The 21,287-nt window shown below is 36.5% G+C and overlaps 1 protein-coding gene across 1 annotated transcript in view; it reads right to left on the bottom strand.

The window, feature by feature from the left end:
- LOC111507172 (spen family transcriptional repressor split ends) overlaps positions 1–21,287 on the bottom strand; it is a 217,348-nt gene that overhangs the window by 39,384 nt on the left and 156,677 nt on the right. Inside the window, 1 exon segment of the mRNA XM_074183112.1 lies at positions 4,516–4,785. Within this exon segment, the coding sequence (XP_074039213.1) occupies positions 4,516–4,785 (270 nt within the window).

Raw genomic sequence — 21,287 nt, 5'->3', positions numbered from 1 at the left:
AACTAGACAGTTGAGTAAGTCTTTAGTCTTTTAAAAAAAAAACATTGTATAAGATCTAAACCCACGGGGTAGGTGATTGTAACGTTTAGGTACATTTTACGAGAAGCAGCGGGTGAAGATGGAAGATATGTGTTTGGAAATGACTGAAACTGAACTGTTCCATGTGGTAAAATTATTTATTGTTGAGAATGTTCTAAACCTCTTCAGTAAATAATCAGGTTGACGAAATATTGAAACTTTATGTGTATGTTGATGAGTAGATGCAGGGTTCTAAGTTTCTCAACTTTCAACAATCCTGATTCTTGCATGACTGCAAATATATGGTCAGATTTCCGTATACCAAATGAAAAACGTAGACAGCTATTCTGTAGACGAAGAGCATTCGATTGTCTTAAAGCGGGTCCATAAAAACTGTCGCAATAAGACATTTTTGACATGATCAGTGACTCATATAGTCTCAGTTTCAACTTTGTGTTGAGCAAATCACGATTTGGAAACGTAATAAGAAATTTCGTTCAGATAGCTGACATGTTTAGTGAAGGAAAGTTCTGGATCAAACCACAATCCTAAGGTTTTCATCTAGGTCATGAAAGGAAGGATTTCATTTTCGATGCGGACTTGAAAAGTGGAGTTGGTAAGCTCTCTGTTCTTCTTGGGTCCAAACATCATCATTGCAGATTCATTAGGATTGTCCTTGAGCTTATGGGAATCAGAAATGTCAAAGATGACTGGAAGATCCTTATTAATACATAATATGACTGAGCAGAGGTAGAATCACGAGGCGGAAAAAAGAAATATAACTGCATTTTTTACAAACTGATGAAAGTCGCAGATGTACAAGCTAAAAAGCAAGGGCCCAAGAATAGATCCTTGTGGCACTCCCTTCGATACCGGTAGAGCATACGATACAGCAAATCAAATAAGCGTGTAAATGTCTTTACGTACTGTCATCGTGACATGAGAAGATTTGTCTCAGCCGTAACATGAAGTTGTCATGTTATGACGAGATGAAGGAATTGATTTCTTCATCGAAACACCGGATGCCCGCCATAGAGGATGTCAGTGTTCTATGTAAGTTTAATAAACCTCTTTCATATACGATTGGAAATATTTGTCCTTGGCATCATTTATTCCCCGTCTAATTAAGCATCTCCCCATTTTATGTCCGCTGAAGGTTAGGAATGAACAGATGACAAGTTTTTTTGTAGGCGTTATTGAAAGGGGGAAGTGATATCCAAAATAAATATTCATGTACCAGGGTCAAAAAGTAACAGAATCATGATTAGTTTATATCAATAAGGTGGAATTAGTAAAATATCCATGACGAATCATGCAAAATAAATGTTAGTAGGTAAAATAACTACCAAAAGTGAACTTGAAACTTTAGATTACAATCTATATAGCAGGTTCAACATGTTATTCTACAATATACTTTATTTTGATAAGTACAGTTATTATCGAAAACAAAATTAAGCGGTAATACATTAACCTAAAACTTTTGCGAGAACTCATGGTATGTGCTATGAGTACAGTTGATAATAATAATTATTATTAAGAATAACATACTGTTGGACATATCTAATTGTACCAGAAACACAACCTCACACATTTCTATCGGTATTATAAAGCTAGTGATACCAAATACTAATCTATAAAGTCTATTATGACCCAAGTAAGTCATTATTGAATTTTATACTTGAAACTTTTTAAGCTCTTATTTTCAGTGTTTTCAAACGAAAATGATATTAAAATTCATTAAAAAAATTACTTCACCAATAGACTTTTGAAATTCGAATCAGCATGCAAAATATTGATTTGTAGAAAATTTATTGAAGATTTGTATGTCTCCCGTTTTTTTCTCTCATTTTGCGATGATTTTTCACTGAATTCGCAACTCTAGATTTTGAGATTGACCTCTCACCATTGAGATTAAACAATCACTCATATATACTTTTTCATAAGAAAACAAATTGTTGAGTAAAAACTGTGTTAATTTATTTTAAAGTGTTCGAAGATATTTTAAGAATTTCATGAAAATCGAAGAGTGCCTCATTCTATACCTCGACAATATCTCAAAGAAATCAAAACGAGGCATTTTAAGTTAGATTTTTTCTACAATGTTTCGTTGAAGGCATTGAAGGTTTGTAGCAAAAAAAATAATTTATCCTACTTTGATCGACTATGAGAATGTCTGTCACACACCTTACACGAATCCATCGTTAGCTCAAATAGATCACGGCGAAACAAATACATCTTACTGATTAGGAGAATATCAATACTTATCACGTTATACCAGGGTGGTCCCAGAAGTACCCGTTCTGGCCTAGAGATGGCGGTAGTTGTTTGAAAAATTCACGGTATTAGAAAATACACAACCTATAAAGCATATGTTTCAAGTTTGAAGACGCTGGGTTGTATAGTATTTGTTTGGCAGCCATCAATAGCGAACGTTTTCGGTGAATTTGTGAAAATGAAGAAAATTGGTCACCATTATGTCGTGCCATACTTTCATTTGAAAGGCCTCAGTCCAACTGAACTGGATTCTACTCTGGGTGAGTCTGCTCCTTCGTTAACAACAGTAAAATATTAGGTAGCAGAGTTAAAACGAGGCTATACGAGCTGTCAAGATGAGCATCGCAGAGGTAGACCAAATGGGTGCCGCGTTTGCTCACACTCATGCAAAAACAGTGTCGTGAAGATGTTTTAATTGATTGTTTAGCGAAGTTTCACATTGACATTGACTGTTTAAAAAAAGGTATAACTATCAACGACGAGTATCATGCGAACTCATTGCAATGTTTCAGTGAAGAAATGAAACAAAAACGGCCGCATTTGGTTAAGAAAAGAGTGTTGTTTCATCAAGACAATGCATCAGCTCACAAATCCATTATTGTAATGGCCAAAATTAACGAATTAAAGTTTGAATAGCTATCTCGTGCACCCTAATCGCCAGATTTAGCCCCCTCGGACTATTTTCTGTTCCTAAACTTGAAAAAATGGCTAAGTGGTCAAAAATTTTCCAACGATGAAGAAGTGATGTCCGCTAGAACCTAAATCAAAGATGGAGTGCCACCGACTACTTGCAAGATGCTTATCTACTAATTAGTGTTGAAGACGATTTCGCTAATACGTGGTCCGAGGATAATGTACATTGAATATATTCATGAACCAGTACAATCATGTTCATTGTTTTGCACTTGTAGGTAATATTTTTTAATACACGTGATTTTGGAGAGGAGGGGGTAGTCTAAGACCTCAATCAATCAATCATATATTTCATTCAGAGACCCTATTGGGTATAGAACATGTCAATCACAATGAAAAATAAAGAAGTTCTTATACTAAAAAAGAAAGCTAGGTTTACAATCAATATGCACGAATACAAATATATAAAAACATAGACTAATTCACTATTGTTTCATATTAAAATACTCAGTGAGATCGTAAAACAAATTAATTTCTAAATATTTTTTCATGGTGCTTCGGAATCTGAATAGTGTGGTCTAATTTCTAATATTCACTGGCAACTTATTGTAAGCCTTTATAACCATGCAAATTGATTCCTTTGACACCAGATCAAGACTGTCAAGTCTGGGATAGATATTGCTGCTAGCTCTAGTTTGATATGGGTGTACATCACTATATCTCGGAAGTGTAGTTCTGGTTCTGTAGATATAACATACCACCTCCAGTAGATACAAGCAGACTAATAGCAGGATATTCAACTCTGCAAATAGAGGTCTACAGGAGAGTCTGTTTGACGTTTTCATTATAGCTCGTATTGCTCGTTTTTGTGATAAAAAAAGACCTTGTGTGGCCGGCATTGCTCCCCATAGCATTAACCATACATCAAATTTGGCTGAATTTCTGCAAAATAGAAATCTCTCAGGCAGTTTCTATCGACATGGTTACGAATACACCGAATTTAATATGTTTCAGAATTTTTTTTGTCATATTATATATATATGGTCATGCCAGCTGAGTGTTTCTTCTAAAGTCAATCCTAGAAATTTCACAGAAATGTTTCGGTTTATGTGTACATAAATTACGTACAAAGATTACGTATTCTGTTTTTTTCGGTATTGAGATACGGTTGATTGGCAGAGAACCATTCCCTAAGTTTCCCTAGTAACAGATTGCATCAAACATAATCAGGTCTAGGGGGCAAAAATTTGCTGAAAAATATCATGTGATTATTGGACGACCCCTTACCATTTTATCAAGTAACTCAAATACCGCTAAACCCAACAGGTTTCACGAATCACGTCAAACGGTCAAAAACTCTTCAAACAACTGTTCTGCAACCATATTTCTCACTTATATATGTAGTTTGTCAAAATTTCCAGAAATACTAAATTGTAGACAAGATTCTCGTAAATTTTTCACGGTGACCAGTTCCATTTATTCAGTATTTTAGCAAAGTGTTAGCCCTGTACTTCTACTTTTCTACTGGTAAGTTTACATGCATCAGAAAGAGTTATTATTATCATTATTATTTTTACTGTTTGCAAATACCTAGTCGAATCGTAGTTCCACGCGCTGTTCGGCGTCCTGGAGTGTCGATCCATGAGAGCGGTGGTGGCGGCGGCGGCGGAGGCGCTGTAGGGACCGTTCCTGTAGGTGCGATCCCTGTTGCGGCCCCGGTTAGCGTCGTGGTAGCCGGCGGCGGTCCCGGTGCCCCCCGGCGCACCCCCCCTGCGGATGAATTCGCCCTCGCCGCCGGCCAACCTCGGCGTCGATCTCTCGTAAAAACGTTCTGGAAACGTTCCATGCTCGTCGGAGGACCTGCAACAAGACAAATGCGCGCTTTTAGTCCCGTATCGACAGCGGAGGACCGGCTGCGCTGACGAGGGCCCCCGGAGCTTCGAGGGGCCCAGGAATTGACGCGAAAATTTTCACGCAACTCGATTCTTCAATCAAGTTTCGATTTTTCTTCATTCGTTATACGTTTCGGACCGACAAACTCCAACGCCATATCAAAGATCCATCAGATCGGTCGAATCGAAACGTCCGTCTGTCTGTCTTTCTGTTCGTCTGAAAAGCGAAAAAATCGAATATCGCTTGAATGGAACGAGTTATCGACATTATAATTCGATACTCATTGTTCCGGTACATTTTCGAAATTAATCTTTTCCCGATATTTTCATAAAGGATAGGTTATCAACATTTATCGACTTCAAACATATCAATCGGTTGTACAAAAAAAAATAAAAGACATATTTGAAATAACTATAATAGTATTCGGATATTCGGAATATTGAAAGAAAGAAAAATAATAGTCATTATTTCAAAAACAATTCAAAATATAAAAAATTATTAAAGTTCAATTATATTTAACCTCGAATTATGTGTAAGTAGAGTAGACATTTTCTTATCACTAGAATAATACAAGAAATATTTGGGCAAATCCGAAAATAAAAAGATCCTCTTTCGATTATCTCATAAAAGGAAACAATTGGAAATAATGACGGGAACTTTTTACTCCGACACAATCGTATATTCAAGTTCTTTATGTTTTTTCTTTGAAGTCAATATTTCAAAAAATCGACATTTTTCTATGAATAATTCAGTCAGTTTTGTACTTGATAATACGGTTAAACCCGAAACCGATCGTATAAATAAAATTAACTAGTGGTAATTAGACAAAAGTGTTTTTATTAATTTCATTAAAGTAATATTGCAGTCCATTGAAAACACTTCAATAAAAAAAAACAAATGCGCATTTTACTCCGTATCGACACCTTAAGGTGCGTATTCACCAAAAAAGCGAGCATGAGCGAGCATTCGTGTATGTTTGCTCGTGTTCGCTGGTGTTTGCTCGACATATTGATGTCTCGTCCACACCAGAGCGAATATTTTCAAGTTCGTAGTACCGCCTTCTTATCGATCTTTTCTGAACGCGAACAAGCATACGTTCGCTAGCTCGCTAACCCGTACTCATCAGACGATTATTGATGCAGAATGCTCGTTCACTCTTGTTCGCTCGTGCTCGCTTTTTTAGTGAATAGGCACCTTTAGCTGTTATGCTAACGCGGGCACCCAGAGCTCGCGGGGGAAAAGTCGCGCGCAAACCGGGGTCTTTTTACTGATTCGTAAATCAACCTTCGATTTTGTTTTAAATTGGTAATCAGTGTGATAAACCACGCCGCCGTGAGAGTCCATCATATCGGTGAAAAAGAACATCAGACTGTCTGTCTACACGGCGAAAATAATCAAACGAAACAACATATACCTTTAAAAGTTGGAATGAACGGAGAGCAAATACCTATGGGCTCAAAAAAATGAAAGTGGAAACTTATTTTTCCGGGATTTTCCGCAAATCATTCTTGTCCGATATTTTCAGAACGAATAGCGATATCAAAAGTTTTCATTTTAACGATTTTATACGTATAAGAACCGGTTTAACGAAAATATCTCCGAAAAAAAAAGTATTTTCACTAGCTGCCACACGAACTATGTTAAAAGTCTTACGTTTTTCTATAAAGTTAAAATTTCAGGAAATATTTGAGAAAAATAATAATCTGGTATTTTTCTTCGAATAATTGAGTCTGATTTATTTACTTAGTACAATATAAACGGGATGAATCCAAAGGCAGTAATTTTTTTTCAGTTGGAACACATGGATGGGCAAGGAATTAGAAAAAAGATTAATGTTTGGGGAACCTCCGAAGTTCTAGGAAAAAAGTAAACAAATTTTTTCGACAAAATAAATAGTGAATCTTTTTCTTCCATCGAGTACATGAAAAAAATTCTATTATGATTTTGCCTGATAGAAAAAATAGTGAGTTTAGGGAAAATAACATTTTTCTCACAATTGTGAAACGGTTCTAGACATCGAAAATGTGATAATTGTTTCATTATCATTCGATAAGAATAGAAAATCAAAACGTGTATAAGTTTCACGACTCGATTGTGGGGTACCCTATTTGAGATTGATGCCAACACATGGAGAAACAACTACATGAAATAACAATATTATTGGTAAACCAGCACTGATCGCGTGACGTCACTGATGTGACGAAGACTATTCGCGATCCTTCCTCAACGGAGTTCCAGCGCAATGAATAATTGAAATAATTCCTAGGTGATTTTGAACAAATTGTTTGTCATATATGTCACGGGCTGTATGACATCTGTATCTGTAGAGTCGGGAGGGTGGTGAGTGTAGGCCCACAGCACTCAGGCCACATATGACTCATTGTACATCCTCCCGAGGAGTTGTCCTCCTAGGTCACCGTCCATCCTGTCCTTTCCAGTAAGATGGACAGGTCACTAGAAGGACATCTCCTTTATATCGGTAGGTGTAGGCCAAGACTCGCCGAACACACACTTTCTTATTGACGATAACTCCGGACACTCGCATAGGACACGTCTGACAGTTTCATCTTCCTGTTCACACATCCTGCATAGAAGTGTGTCCACTAGCCCCATATTATGGATGTGTTTCCTCAGTTAACAGAGGCCAGTCAGAAATCCTACTATTAAGCGTGGATTTTTTCTGGTCATCGCCAGATATTTCTTCGACGCCAGCTTCCCAGGGTGATCCTGGCAAAATTGCATCCTTTGATTCCATCCCATCTCTTTAGGGATTGAGCATGGGTGTGACGTTTGACTAGTTCCGCAATTGTCGAAGTCTTCAGACCATAGGTCCGCTGGGTTTTAAAGTTCGTAGTCCAGCCGCTTCCTTGGCTAAAGAGTCGGCAATGCGATTACCTTTACTCCTGTCGTGCCCTTTAACCCATCTCAGGATAATGCTATTATCTACCGAGGCTTTGGCTAAATCTTGGTGGCACTCTAGTACTAGCCCAGAGGTAACACGTCTGTTCAAGGCTAATAGGGCTTGTCTACCATCTGTGCAGATTGTTATGTTTTTGCCAGAAATTCCTTTCCTGGTTATTTCTTTTGTGGCGATTGAGATACCAGCCAGTTCTGTCTGGTATTTTTTCCCGTTCCCCTGTATGACATGTTGCACAATCTTTCTGAAATCACATACTGGCCATATCAATAGTATCCAATTTCGGCACAAAGTAAGTATGGTCCAATAATGCCTCTAGCCCAAAATCCACACCAAACAGTGCATATTTTTCGATAATCATAAGTGGATTTTGCGAAGTCCAAAAGCGACAATTTTGTCGATTAACAAAGCAAGAAAGCATCAATAATCCATTCAACGAACTCTATTCGCTATGTATGGTGGTTGGGCTTCTTGAAATTTGCAATTCTTGTACACGACGCCCGAAGCACTGCTTCAATATTGTTTTAGGACGGCCATTGTGTTTAGTGTCTTAAACTAACCCAAACTTCCTAAATTTTTCAATTATTCTCTTCACATATTTTCTATGAAATTTCCCTGCGGCAGTCAAACTTTCATTATTTTGGAAAGATTGTTCAACAATGAAGATATGTAGTTCTATCGTATAACGAACACTCCATTTTTACTAACCCTAAACTGTCAGCTGGCAAATTGTTTTTTAAGGTTGGTTACTGTACAAAAGGGACAAATTCAAATCTTGCGTCAATTCTAGGACACCATTTATTAACTCTACCGAAACAATTTTCCAATAGGACGCCTCTGATCGACATATAATCCGTTTTTCATCGAGTTACGCTTTTGCCATTCCCGTTAGGTCGCGATGCCACAAAATTTTCGTGGTTATAAATCCGTCGAACATTTCAGATTTCCAATTTCCGTCTTTTCCGGCAGACCTATTTACCTATCCTGGTTCGATCGATATCCAGGTTCGGACTGGATTTGGTCGAATGGTGCCAGAAACGTGATTGTGGATAATTTGAATTTACAGGTATCGTAACATTAGTTTCCAAAGGGATTCCTCAGGTGTAGGTAATTAATGGCAATTTTATTTTTTGTATATGCATATAATTTATTAATATTATTTACAAAAAAAACATAGTGATCGTTTCATATATAATTTATATCTTTAACTTCATGTGTTTGTGTTGTGTTGGTTTAGACATTTTTATGCTACAGTGTCTGATGATTTTTAAATTTGGTCATAGTTTTACCAAGGGAAACCTCCTCTTCGAGTCAAGCCCGTGGCTCTTGCGGATCACCGGCTGACTAATCAAATTTTTCATTAGTTCGGACTTCCATTGTCTAATATGATATAAAATAATTGGAAATCCCGGAAAGAATCAATAAAATTAAAAAGATTAGCCGAAAAATAACAATTATTTTGAGCAAAAACCTGAAATTACAATGCAATAAAATACAAGCAACAATTGAAAATTAAATAATTAACAATAAATGAAAATTTAAAGATTTCAAGCCAAAGTATATCACGACGTTTCGATTGTTAGTATCTATAATTGTCTTCAGGTGATTACTGGACTTATTCCTCCGAAAGATTACTATTTCTAGGTCATTCGAGTGCTTTCACCTATCCCCTCTTTCCGCTTCACCAGTTCAGCAGGAGCTGACAGTTTGGTGGGAGTTGGCCGTTTTCCGCTCGATTATTGGTTTCCATATATGTTGCCTATCTCTACGCTAGCTTAGCTAAATGTGTTGTTGGACAACATATATGCGGCTTCTTTGAATTTTCTTCTAAACCTGCTTGTGGATGATTTCAGCTTGAGCCCACTTGATGTTATGTTGATGAGTTCAAACATGCTCTGCTATTCCTGATTTGCTGGTTTTCCCTCGCTGTGTGTATTTCTTGTGCTCGGCAATGCGAACTTTCAATGGCCTCTTAATTTCACCGATGTATGATTCTCCGCACTCGCAGGGTATCCGGAAAATGCAATTCTTGGAATCTTAGTCCGCGTTTAGTTTGGTGGCATAGTTTTCGTAAGGCTGCTACGGATAGTGTTCCCGGATCTAAAGCAGGTTCTGATGTCATACTTGGACCCAATTCTTCTTATTATTTCCGATAATCCTCTGACGTAGGAAAATACAAGTACTGGTTGTGGCGGCTTCTCTTCCTTGTGAGGCTCTTGCTGTTATCCAGCCAAAGTTTGTTCTACCATCACTTTGGAGTAACCATAACGTTGAAAATAATTTTTGATGGTGCCCTAGTTTCTTCTCGAGACTTTCCTTCGTATTACAGAGCCCGAAAGCACGGTCTTCTAGTGTCTTGATGATTCCTCTCTTTGTCGATTGATGGTGGTTCAAATCCTGGTTCAGATATTGTCCAGTATGAATGGGTTTTCGGTATACAGATGTTTCCCATTTAGTGTCTGTCCTCTTCACCAATACGTCTAAGAATGGCAATTCGTTGTGGACTTCCTTCTCCATTGTGCGTTATTAATGTTTCAGGAAGGTGTCTAGTTCTGTATTCCCATGGTTCCATATTATGAAGGTGTCGTCAACGTATCTCAACCAGACTCGGGGCTTCTTGTGGGCTTCTTCAATGGCCAGAGTTTCAAACCACTCCATATATATGTTGGCTGTGACTGGTGAAAGTGGCGATCCCATTGCCAGTCCCTCACCTTGCGTAAAAAATCGCCCTTTAGTTAGAAATAGCAGTTTCGTACACAGCATCCTAGTAATTCCATGATTACTTGTATCGGTAAGTTGGCTCTATCTTCCAGGTCCACGTCTTCGGATAGCTTTCTCTGTATGACTTGAAGTGCTTCTTCGAAAGGAACGTTGGTGTAGGAGCTTTTCACGTACAAGCTAATTAGTTGATCTAGCTCTGAGACTTCGATTGCCCCTAGTACTTCGACAAAATGCCTTGAATTCTTCCCAAAAGATGAAGTTTTTCCTTGTAGTGGTTACGTTTATGTTGCAGTATTGTAATTGAACATGCTTTCTCTGTTCTTCCTATACGTTTATCTTAATAGCAGCAAAATAACAAATGTTCTGATGGTACTCATCTTCAGAAGTGGCTGAAATAGTACTACAGGATGTTATGAATCTTTATCGCACAAAACTGGAGTAATAATTGAAGATTTTATAGAGTCTGAAAACTAGCTCTCCTTCTGGTTTGTGGTGCAGTTAGTCAAATCGAGAAAAGGGCGGACTTATATATGTAAAACATTTGCTTGGATCTTCTAAATTTAAATAATCTCTCGAGTATATTTTGATAACTGTGCGTACGCGTAAATATAAAATCAATTTATTGGTTTGATGGTCGGCTCCAATCATCAGTACTTATCTATGGTTCTTTGTGAAACGTGTCAACTAGATCATTGGCATAACATTTTGCGCTACAGCTTTTAAAAGAATGTTGTTAATATGACTGATTCAAACCAGTAATTTTTTCTTCCAAATGTTCACTATCTTTATATCTATCATATTTGAAACGCTGATTCAATCGCCTTGAATTGAATTTTCAGTTATCTACACCCGATCATTGTACCGTGCATGGTGCATCGAATGTTGGTATGTTCGCAACAACAAAGCCAAACGTTCAAAAGATCGAAAACCTTGATCTGACATTTATAATGATAACACGTATGTTCGTCCACCAGTATGAGGTCGTTTGCCGCAATCAGTTATTTGTATGCAGCGAATTTCATTAGTAGTACATGCAGGAAGAGATATGCTAGGTTAGTTATTCACTTTAATGACTTGTGTGTCTATGGTAGGAAGGGAACATGTTTAGTCACTAGTTTTACTGAAATAGCTGAGTCAGATGCAGTAAACGAAAATCATCGACTTGGTGCCCGTTCAGATTTTCAAGCCTTTTAGGTGAATGGTTGAAGAAGATATACTCTTGAGGAGATAGGTCCAAAGCAGTTCCCAACAACTTATGGTTGGTTATTAACAAAATTTTATTCTTTATGTCAGTGACGGCTCGTGCATTGGAGAACAGGGGAGGCTAAAGTCATATAGACTATATACACACAGAAAAGCCCGCCGGAGGCGCGAAAATTTTTATGTTGTTGCACGCTTTGCTTAATACTAAAGTTAAGGCATGGGCATGACAATGCGTAAAAAGTGCATGAGGAGCTATGGACTTTATTTTATAGTTTGTAAATCATTTAAATGGCCGGCCATGACCGCAGCCCCATGATATGTTTGCGCAATTAACTTTTGCCTAAATTTATAGGTGTCACACGTACGAATTGAAAAATTAAACAAATCGTCAGCTGTGCGCCCAGATGAAACATCATGAAAATCCATAAAACGTTCTACCACATTACCATCTTTGACATATCTAAAAACGATTGAAAGTTGTGATGTGCAGGTAATATCGGTAGTTTCATCAATTTCCCATGCAAAAAAAGAAACACTTTCAATCTCCTCGCTTATATTTTCCTTAATATATGCCATACTGTCTATAAGCTCATTTTGGATGGTTTTTGTGGTGCCCGAAAAAACGCTACCGTTCAAAAAAGTGCCAAATTGTGAAACATATTTGCCCCATAACACGAGGTAAATTTTTTAAATCGGAGTATTCTATTTTAGACCACGTTTGGTTTTCGGTTTGTACGGAAAATAAACCGTTTAATGAAGCCGGTTAACCAATCGCATGTATCGTACCAACTAATATTAAATCCTCGATTTTGTCGATTATCTGACGATTTCATTGAAATCAAATTTGGTTGAGGCCTTCCCAGAGTTTTAATAATGTAAAATTTATTATGATAAGATAAAGATTTAAAATTATTTGTCAGATTTTTTAATTTTGTCCAACTTATCCATAATAAATGAAAAAAAACTTACCGAAAAGTGAAAACACCTTGAAATTGAAAGAAAATACTTCAAAAACACATTAAAAATATTACCAAAAAGCACTGCTATAATGTAATACTGCCTGTTTTATACACAAATAACAAATATTATCAAGAAACACAAACGATTTACCGAAATATTTTTCAGTCCCGGTCCGTCACGGATCCCGTCCGAATAATTCAATAAAAAAACAAAGGCAGTCATACACTAACGGAGACCAACTGGAGGCTAGCCTCCTCTGACGCCATAATTTCTGCAACTGAAATTACAAATCGGGACGTATGTCGCTGGTTGGATCGGTCTCGTGGAGCCTGTGTTTTTTAAAGCGGTCGGAGGCTTGACTCCCTTGCAACGCATTTATTATTTCGGGTTGATGGTTTATTCGTTATTCGTTCATGGGCTGTGCGTTTGAGTTTTGTTGATGCAGGATACAGTGTAGTACGTACTACGTAGTGAGTGATAGTTTTTTTCGGGCATATTATGTATTTATATTAAAAATTAATGGTAAAGTAATAATATCCAAGCATTTTCAGAAAAAAATAATCATAATTATCTGTCAATATCTTTTAATTTATTGCGATGAATCGCCTCAAATTTTATGGGGAGGCTAAGCCTCCCTTGCCTCCTCTGACGAGGCGCTGCTGCTTTTATGTTTGTTTTATAGAAAATTCTGTAATTTTTCAGGATTATTTTCTTCAAACCGATAAAATAATGGAAAAATTCAAGGTCAGTCAACCAAAACAGACTTTTACAGCGATGAAATGCTTCTTTCCAATACCGATAAAACTGACAGCTATGAAATTAACATTCAGCTGCCATCATTCTTGAATCATACGTGACTTTTAGGGCCTAATTATAGATCATTCTCACAATTTCAATCACTGAAATTGAACCAATGGAATCAAATATTTTAATATGATTGTGACTAAATATTAGAACTTTGCATAAATGTGGTGCTAAACGGAACAGTTTTTCAAGTATTACGTAATTTTATATCTTATGAAATTTATGCAGCAGAATTATTGAATTTTTGAAACAATAAAGGTAATCGTAAATCGCATTTAACAAGGGATTAGAGTGTTAGACAACCTCATGAAAATGCTGAACTTGTTATGCTTCTGATTCTTGCAGTCACTTTAGCAAATAAACTGACAAACTCTACATCCTCAAGAATTCAGCGGCAGCTAAAAATGAAATTAATTCGATATGATATTTTTGTAGAAAAAAGCAGCGTCATCTCCGGTACTATTATTTCATAATGTTAAAATTTTAACAATCAATCAGCCGTATATTGTTTAGAAAAATGACCATTGATATTCTCCGATTCCGGAGAGGGAGTCTGAAAATCAGCTACCAAGCCCAAGGCAGCAGGCGTGCAAATGAGGGTTAGAAATAGGGCAGCAGGCGCGCGTGTTAATAAAAAAAACTCCTTTTTTAATTAAGAAATACGTGTAAAGTGAGTTTGAATTATATCAAGGAGGTTAACGTACAGCGCCATCTGCCCGCGAATAGATCAAGCAATAATGTCGATATATCAAGGAGGTTACGAACAGCGCCATCTGCCCGCGAATAGATCAAGCAATAATGTCGATATATCAAGGAGGTTGCGAACAGCGCCATCTTCCCGCGAGTAGATCAAGTAATAATGTCGATAATTCTGTCAAATACAGATCCTGAGCTTGAGAGTTACAAGCAAACAAACATACATATATACTTACATACATACATACATACATACAGGTGAAGATAATAAAAGCGTGTTAAAAATGAGTCAGTACTTCTATGTGTTTAAAGAGTAGGTGGACTAAAGAAGAAACATTTTTCTTCCCTTTTCCAAAGATTTGAAATAGTTACTAAGACTAATCTCTTCTATTGTACGTTTTCGCCCTGTACATTCTCGTTTGTTTACGGCAATTAGAAGAAGGAAAACAATTATTCCGTGGTTCTAAGAATAGTTCATGCACATTAAACCGTATACGAAAAGACAATGAATGGTTCGAACGGTTTCAGTGGTTTCAAATTGTATAAAAGCATCTCCTTGAACGCTGGACTTCCGCGAAACTCGAACAAATACCTATATGTTATTCAAGATGGAGTCTAAACTGGAATATTTTTAGTTTACATATGTTCATTATTCAAATATTTTTTTGAAACAAAGTTTGTCAAAGGAGTGATAAAATGAATGCTCAATATTTGTTTATACACTCTCATAAAGCAATATTTTTTCGAGCAAATACAAGGTCGCAACTATAATTGTCATTTCATTTCATTAATTATACTGGGCGAGTTGAAAAAAAATAAACGAAATTAACTCAAAGGTTTCGTCGGGCTTAGCCCTTAACCCAATAATACTTGTTTTATTCAAGTAACACTTTACTTTGAGATTTTCAACTCACAATATTGTCAGATCTTGCTTTGCGGAAAATACATTGAAACATTCGAAGAAACACGTTTGCTTGATCAAAGTTGTTCCTGACACGATAAAACTATGCTCAATGACAAATGACAGATGCATGGGTTCCAAGATCTGTAAGCATGTGTTCCATGATCTGTAAGCATGTTTTCCGTGATCTGGAAGCATGTGTCCCATAATCTGTAATCGGGAAAGTTATGTTCTAATAAAAATTATGCTCGCGTTCGAAAACAGAATGAAGAAAAACTAAACTCCACGTGAATATTTTAGATGAACTTTTGGTCCAAACCGTTGACGAGTTCACATGCTTCGTCTATCATTATCCTGCTGTATTATTACCATCAGTTTGTTGTAGCTGCCTAGATTGTTTTTAAATTCATATTAACGCGAAACATAACGTGCCCTATTTTGTATCCCATGAAAGTATTGCATGTCAAGTTGTTATTAGATTGTTTGAAATATATAATCTTCGGGTACTAAATTAATCCAAAGATTCAGAACGAACACGTTGAGTCATTAATTTCAACTTTGTATCGAAAATTACATTATTTACGACTGCGAAACATATTTTTTAAGACCGTATCGGTTAACGTTCGCGTGTAAAAGATTTATCTTTGGTGGACGCAACACAAAAGTGATTCGTTTTTTGGGGATATTTTTTTCAAGAAATGGTTATGGGTCAGTAGAAGAATATTGGAAAGCAGAAATGACATAAAATGATAACCCAGTCCAAAGGATAGAATTGGTACTAGTGCCAACATGAAAATCTGCAATTATCTTGTGGTAAATTCACAAAACATTCATTGAATTGAAACATAGCTTAGTTGAAGATGATCTTCAGGTAGGAAATGAATATCACTGGAGTTTTTCCCAACACCAAATCGTTATTTTTAACACCTCGACACGTGTTTCGATCACCAAGTGATCATCTTCAAAGAGGAAGATTAAAAGAGTTTTAATCTTCCTCTTTTAATCTTCCTCTTTGAAGATGACCACTTGGTGATCGAAACACGTGTCGAGGTGTTAAATATAACGATTTGTGTTGGGAAAAAACTCCAGTAACATTCATTACTACACCAAAGGTTTCAAACAGTGCATCATAAGTTCAGGTAGGATCTAAATCAAACCTTCAGACAGGATTGAAACCACCTGTATAAAATAGATATAACAAAAACAACTTTTCCCTTGCACAAGAACTGAATCGCTTTTCTCGAAACGTGATTCGCTAACCAAATTAGCATCATCAGAACATAATCTAAACTGCTATTCTGGTTGGTGGTAGTAAGCTTAGTACAAGAAAGTTGGTCACTGCGGCGAGCGTGAATTGTACAAGAGCCTGGCGAATGGGGAAATAGTAGCGCTATCCTGATAATATTGTACTATTACAAGAAATAAATGAAAAAAAATCGTATGTAGTTTGTAACGTCACCTTACTGGTTTCTTGATCTATAGAGCAAGAAAGCACTACATGTGCCCAATTGGAATAACTAGCTCTTAATTTGCGGAGGCAAAGGCCCAGATGAGTTCTTGATTTTTATTAGGAATTCAATTAAAAGCGCTGAAACGGGTTACCTACCAAATTAAAAGCTCTCATTCGGACGCCACCTACAGAAGTTTCTAGAAATACTGTACCCCTTTTCAAAACTTGTCATTTGAAACTAACTTTTTACATCGGGATAGGAGACACTTCCAGAATACCAATAACACAAGGAATACGATTTACTTTCGAGTTTAAATAGGGTTTTGCGCCCCCCAACCTTCAAATTAATGAATTAACAAAAATACTGAATCAATATTGATTATACATGGATTATAAATCAGAGTGTCAATGTTTTACTCTTTCCAAGATGGCCTTTATATAGGAAATATAACTAAGTACAGGGGCTCACCCTGGGTTAGGGTTCAATGCACTAAACCTCACAACTTCTGATCGAAATTCTATTTCCAGAAACCATCATCAAGAAAACTCAAAGCTGTTGTTTTACAATTCTCCCAATAGCCTCCTCTGATTTTGAGACCCGGGATTCCGGTAATCTCCAAGCAGTAGCCACCTCTGACCAATTTTTCACAGTGTAGCCAGACACGTATTCAATTTATGATTTTGCGATTTTACGATTCTACGATTTTGATGATCTTGCCTGGAAGAAATATAATACAAAAAAACTGTTGTAAAAAATCCTGTTCAGACAATTCCACCACCTGTTACATTATATTTATCCATTCAGGCATATATCCAGAGCCTACCGATTCTGAGTATAACTTTACTAAAAGTAGATGAAAAAGGAAAGCAAATAACTTCACAATAAGAGAATTAGGGATAAACTGCTTGCCAATCCCAACGGGTCTAGATCCTTCTGATCGGTAGCTAAAGCTGTTAATCAGAACTTTACAAAATCCACAATTCCACCACTAACACAAGCGGATGGTTCAATTGCAACAACAGCCATAGAAAAAACAAATCTACTAGATGAACAATGTGCGTCCCACTCCACGGTAAATTTTCTGGGAAAGGTAGCACCCACTTTTCCCACAATAGGATCCATAATGCCGCAAATAACTTTTCGACAGCGTCTATCAGGCTAATTTTGAAATAGCTCAATATCAACAGGGCGTCTGGTCCTGATGAAGAGCCCGTCATCGTACTCAAAAAGTGCGCAAATGAGCTCGCACCAGTATTTTGCAGACTTTTCAACGTGTCTTACAAGAAAGGGGTTTTTCCTTCTTGTTGTAAGATTCCTACAATGTATATAAGTTGTAGTATATGTGCATATTACTTTCCGGTTGTTAGTGGTGTCGCTAAAACATGTACTATGAAATGACAGTTGACACCGACAGAAGAACGGAGTTGTTGGCTTTGTTTGGTGAAACTAGATACGCTGTGCATGAAAATCAAAAACTGTAAAATATAAGGTTAATCCTGAATATCATTGTAAATAAGTATGTAAATAAAGCTTGTAAATAGAATTCATAGTGTGGTAAATGATAACACATGGCGCAGTCTGAAAAAGAGGAAGTGAAGCTCTAAAAATGGATTTGAAATCGCCATATTTTAAAATCGGAGATTCAAAAGCCGCCAACTTATAGCCGATGTTTAAACAATCTTTTGAGGTATTCCTGGTGGCTGCTGGATTAACGGAAGCTGATAACAAGAGAAAGTGCAATTTATTACTACACTGCATGGGACAAGAAGGCCTAGATGTGTACAACACTTTTGAGTTGAAACCAAATGACATTGATAAATTTGAAGTGCTGGTTATAAAGTTCAATGATTATGTTGTGCCCAAAGTCAATGTAACATATGAAAGACACAAATTCTTAACGAGAAATCAAAAAACTGGAGAAGGGTTTGACAATTATGTTACAGAATTGAAATCTCTTGCAAGTTCATGTGATTTTGGAAAATTGAAAGATACACTCATTAGAGATCGTATTATATGTGGCATAGAACACATTAAATTAAGAGAAAAGCTATTAATAGAGCCTAATTTAACACTAAATAAATGTGTCGATATTTGTCGAGCTACTTTAGCAACAGAGAGTCACATTAAGGACATATCAAGCGAAGCAATAGCTATAAATAAAATAAATAAGCACAGAAAAAACCACAGAGGAAAGAAGCAAGAAGATACACATTCAAACACAGAGAAGACCATAAAGGACTGTCCGAGATGTGGGTATACATATAAAGTGAATAAATGTCCAGCGTACCAGCAGACCTGCAAGAAGTGTAATAAACTGAATCACTTTGCTAAAATGTGTGGACAGAAACAAGTGAAAGAAGTTACAGCGGAGAACAAGAAAGAAGAACTAGAAGATGAAGAGAAAGACTCATTGTTCATAGGTTCAGTGCATAGTAATAAAACAGAAGACTAGGTAGAGGTAGTACAAGTTTGTAAAAAGCCAAATGTATTTATAGAATTTAAGTTAGATACAGGAGCTCAAGCAAGCATTATACCAAATCGTGTTTTTGAACAAATCCCTTATGTTAAACTACAAAAAACCAACACTAAACTTAATAACTACAATAGCAGCAGCATAAACCAGCTGGGAGAGTGCACATTACACTGTATTCTTTCAAACAAAAACGAACTCGACCTAGAGTTTATTGTAGTAGACACTGTAAATCATAGTCCAGCCATTTTAGGGCTAGAACACTGTAAAATGTTAAGGTTGATCAAAAGAATTAATGATATTTCAGCAAGTAATGTTTTAGCTCAATATGAAGATGTGTTTACAGGTATAGGATGTTTAAAACAAAAACATAAAATTATTTTGAAAGAAAATTCAGTGCCAGTAGTCTTTAAGGCTCGCAAGATTCCTATATCTATTAAAGAGGAAGTTAATATCTTTGACAAATATTATAAATAGTTTTAAAAATAGGCAGTATAGACAAAAATTAAATTTTGATAATCATGTTAGGGGAAAAAGTAAGAGTTCAAAAGCAAGATAAATCAGAATGGGTCCCAGGAAGAATTCTAAATAAATTAGAGAAACCTAGAACTTATTTGGTTAAACTTAATAAAGGTAGTGTAATAGAAAGAAACAGAAAGTTCTTGATAAAAGACACAAAAAGTAAGAATTAGATTGCAAATCCAAGATAGTAGATAAGAGACATAAGCGAAGTACAATATAACCACAAAAATTGTGAGATTTTGTATTGGACTAACTACTAAATTTAAATATTGTACAAATGTATATTGTAAATAATTAGGCTAAGTTTAGCTTAATAGAGAGAGGTGTAGTATATGCGCATAGTACTTTCTGGTTGTTAGTGGTGTCGCTAAAACATGTACTATGAAATGACAGTTGACACCGACAGAAGAACGGAGTTGTTGGCTTTGTTTGGTGAAACTAGACACGTTGTGCATGAAAATGAAAAACTGTAAAATATAAGGTTAATCCTGTATATCATAGTAAACAAGTATGTAAATAAAGCTTGTAAATAGAATTCATAGTGTGGTAAATGATAACACATAAGTCGACTATTATTAGGAAATATGTTTGACGTGTATCAATTTGGGATAAATTTTCTACCATATATAGAAAAAATATCGAATTCGGGTTGAAAATAAGAAATTTACATGAACTATTCCTAATGATTTGTTCATTTTGAACAGAATTTTGAACAGGCGATTGTTCTGAAGATATCGCTGAGCACTCCAGGTGTCGTTACATTTTCGTTGGAGCACCCTGTAGCATCCGTTCGAAGCAAACTCATAAAAAATGCTCTTCGAGTCGAACAAAGGATTACTCTATACGTTCGAGAAAGTAGCAAACGGTGAAAGACTGCTGCTGCGACAACCACTATTATTACGAGGTGGATTTTTGCCACGTCTGAAGTGTGCAATTATTCCCCTGCCTCGCCGCTCTGCAGCACGCAACATGTGATTAAATATTACTCAAAGCCGTATTTCATTGTATTTTAATTGGTCCATATCTCGTCTGAGTGCTAACGCTCCCAACGACTACAATGACATGCACCTCTGCAATTAGTTTTTTCGCAGTGTCAATTGTTGCGCCAGATCTCTCTGCGTATATAGGTTGCTCCACGAAGGAGTCGTTGGGAATGTCACGACAGAGCCGGTACAGTTAGATTTCTTCGAGATTTTCGGCCTTTACTTCTCTCTCTCTTCATACGAAAAATTATGGAAAACTTCCAAAGCAAGGGAGAAAGCAAGTTCAAAATAATCTCTACGCACTGCAACAACTACTTTCAGATGTATAAGAAAAGCAGATATAATAATCGAATGAATATATTTTACCCAAAGATATATTAATTCACAATTGAACTCAACGAATAAACCATCACCCCTTTTTCGATCTGGATATAAACAACTAAATGAATAACATTGCTCTCGCCTGGCTCGCTTGAGTTGACTGACTAATAATTCCCATCCAATCTCTCGGGCCCCGCGTTTTTTCGGGTACCGCGTTTTTTTCCACCCATGTCGATAGTGGTTTCTTACATATGAACATTGAATTATTCACTATCATCCTCATTGGTGGACTCCGAAGTTTCGGAATATTTTTGTACAGATTTTAAAGTATATCTCCTGTTTTAGTATGCGAGCTACTGTTCTGCTGTTAGAGAGTTACAATTTACTTATGACTCAGTTTATTTTCTATAATAATAATTAAATAACTGTTATCATGTTAATTCTAAGGAGGTACGAAGCTCGCCGGATAGGCTAGTTTTGGAATAAAGAAGAAACTGGAATAATTTTTCCTGAATTTCAA

This window comes from Leptinotarsa decemlineata, unplaced genomic scaffold (assembly GCF_025532065.1).
Source record: "Leptinotarsa decemlineata unplaced genomic scaffold, Ldec_3_MD MMD2_P_RNA_scaffold_2, whole genome shotgun sequence".
In the NCBI taxonomy this organism is placed as follows: domain Eukaryota; kingdom Metazoa; phylum Arthropoda; class Insecta; order Coleoptera; family Chrysomelidae; genus Leptinotarsa; species Leptinotarsa decemlineata.
Note: the sequence above shows the minus strand (reverse complement) of the source record. Positions and strands in the feature narration are given on the sequence as shown.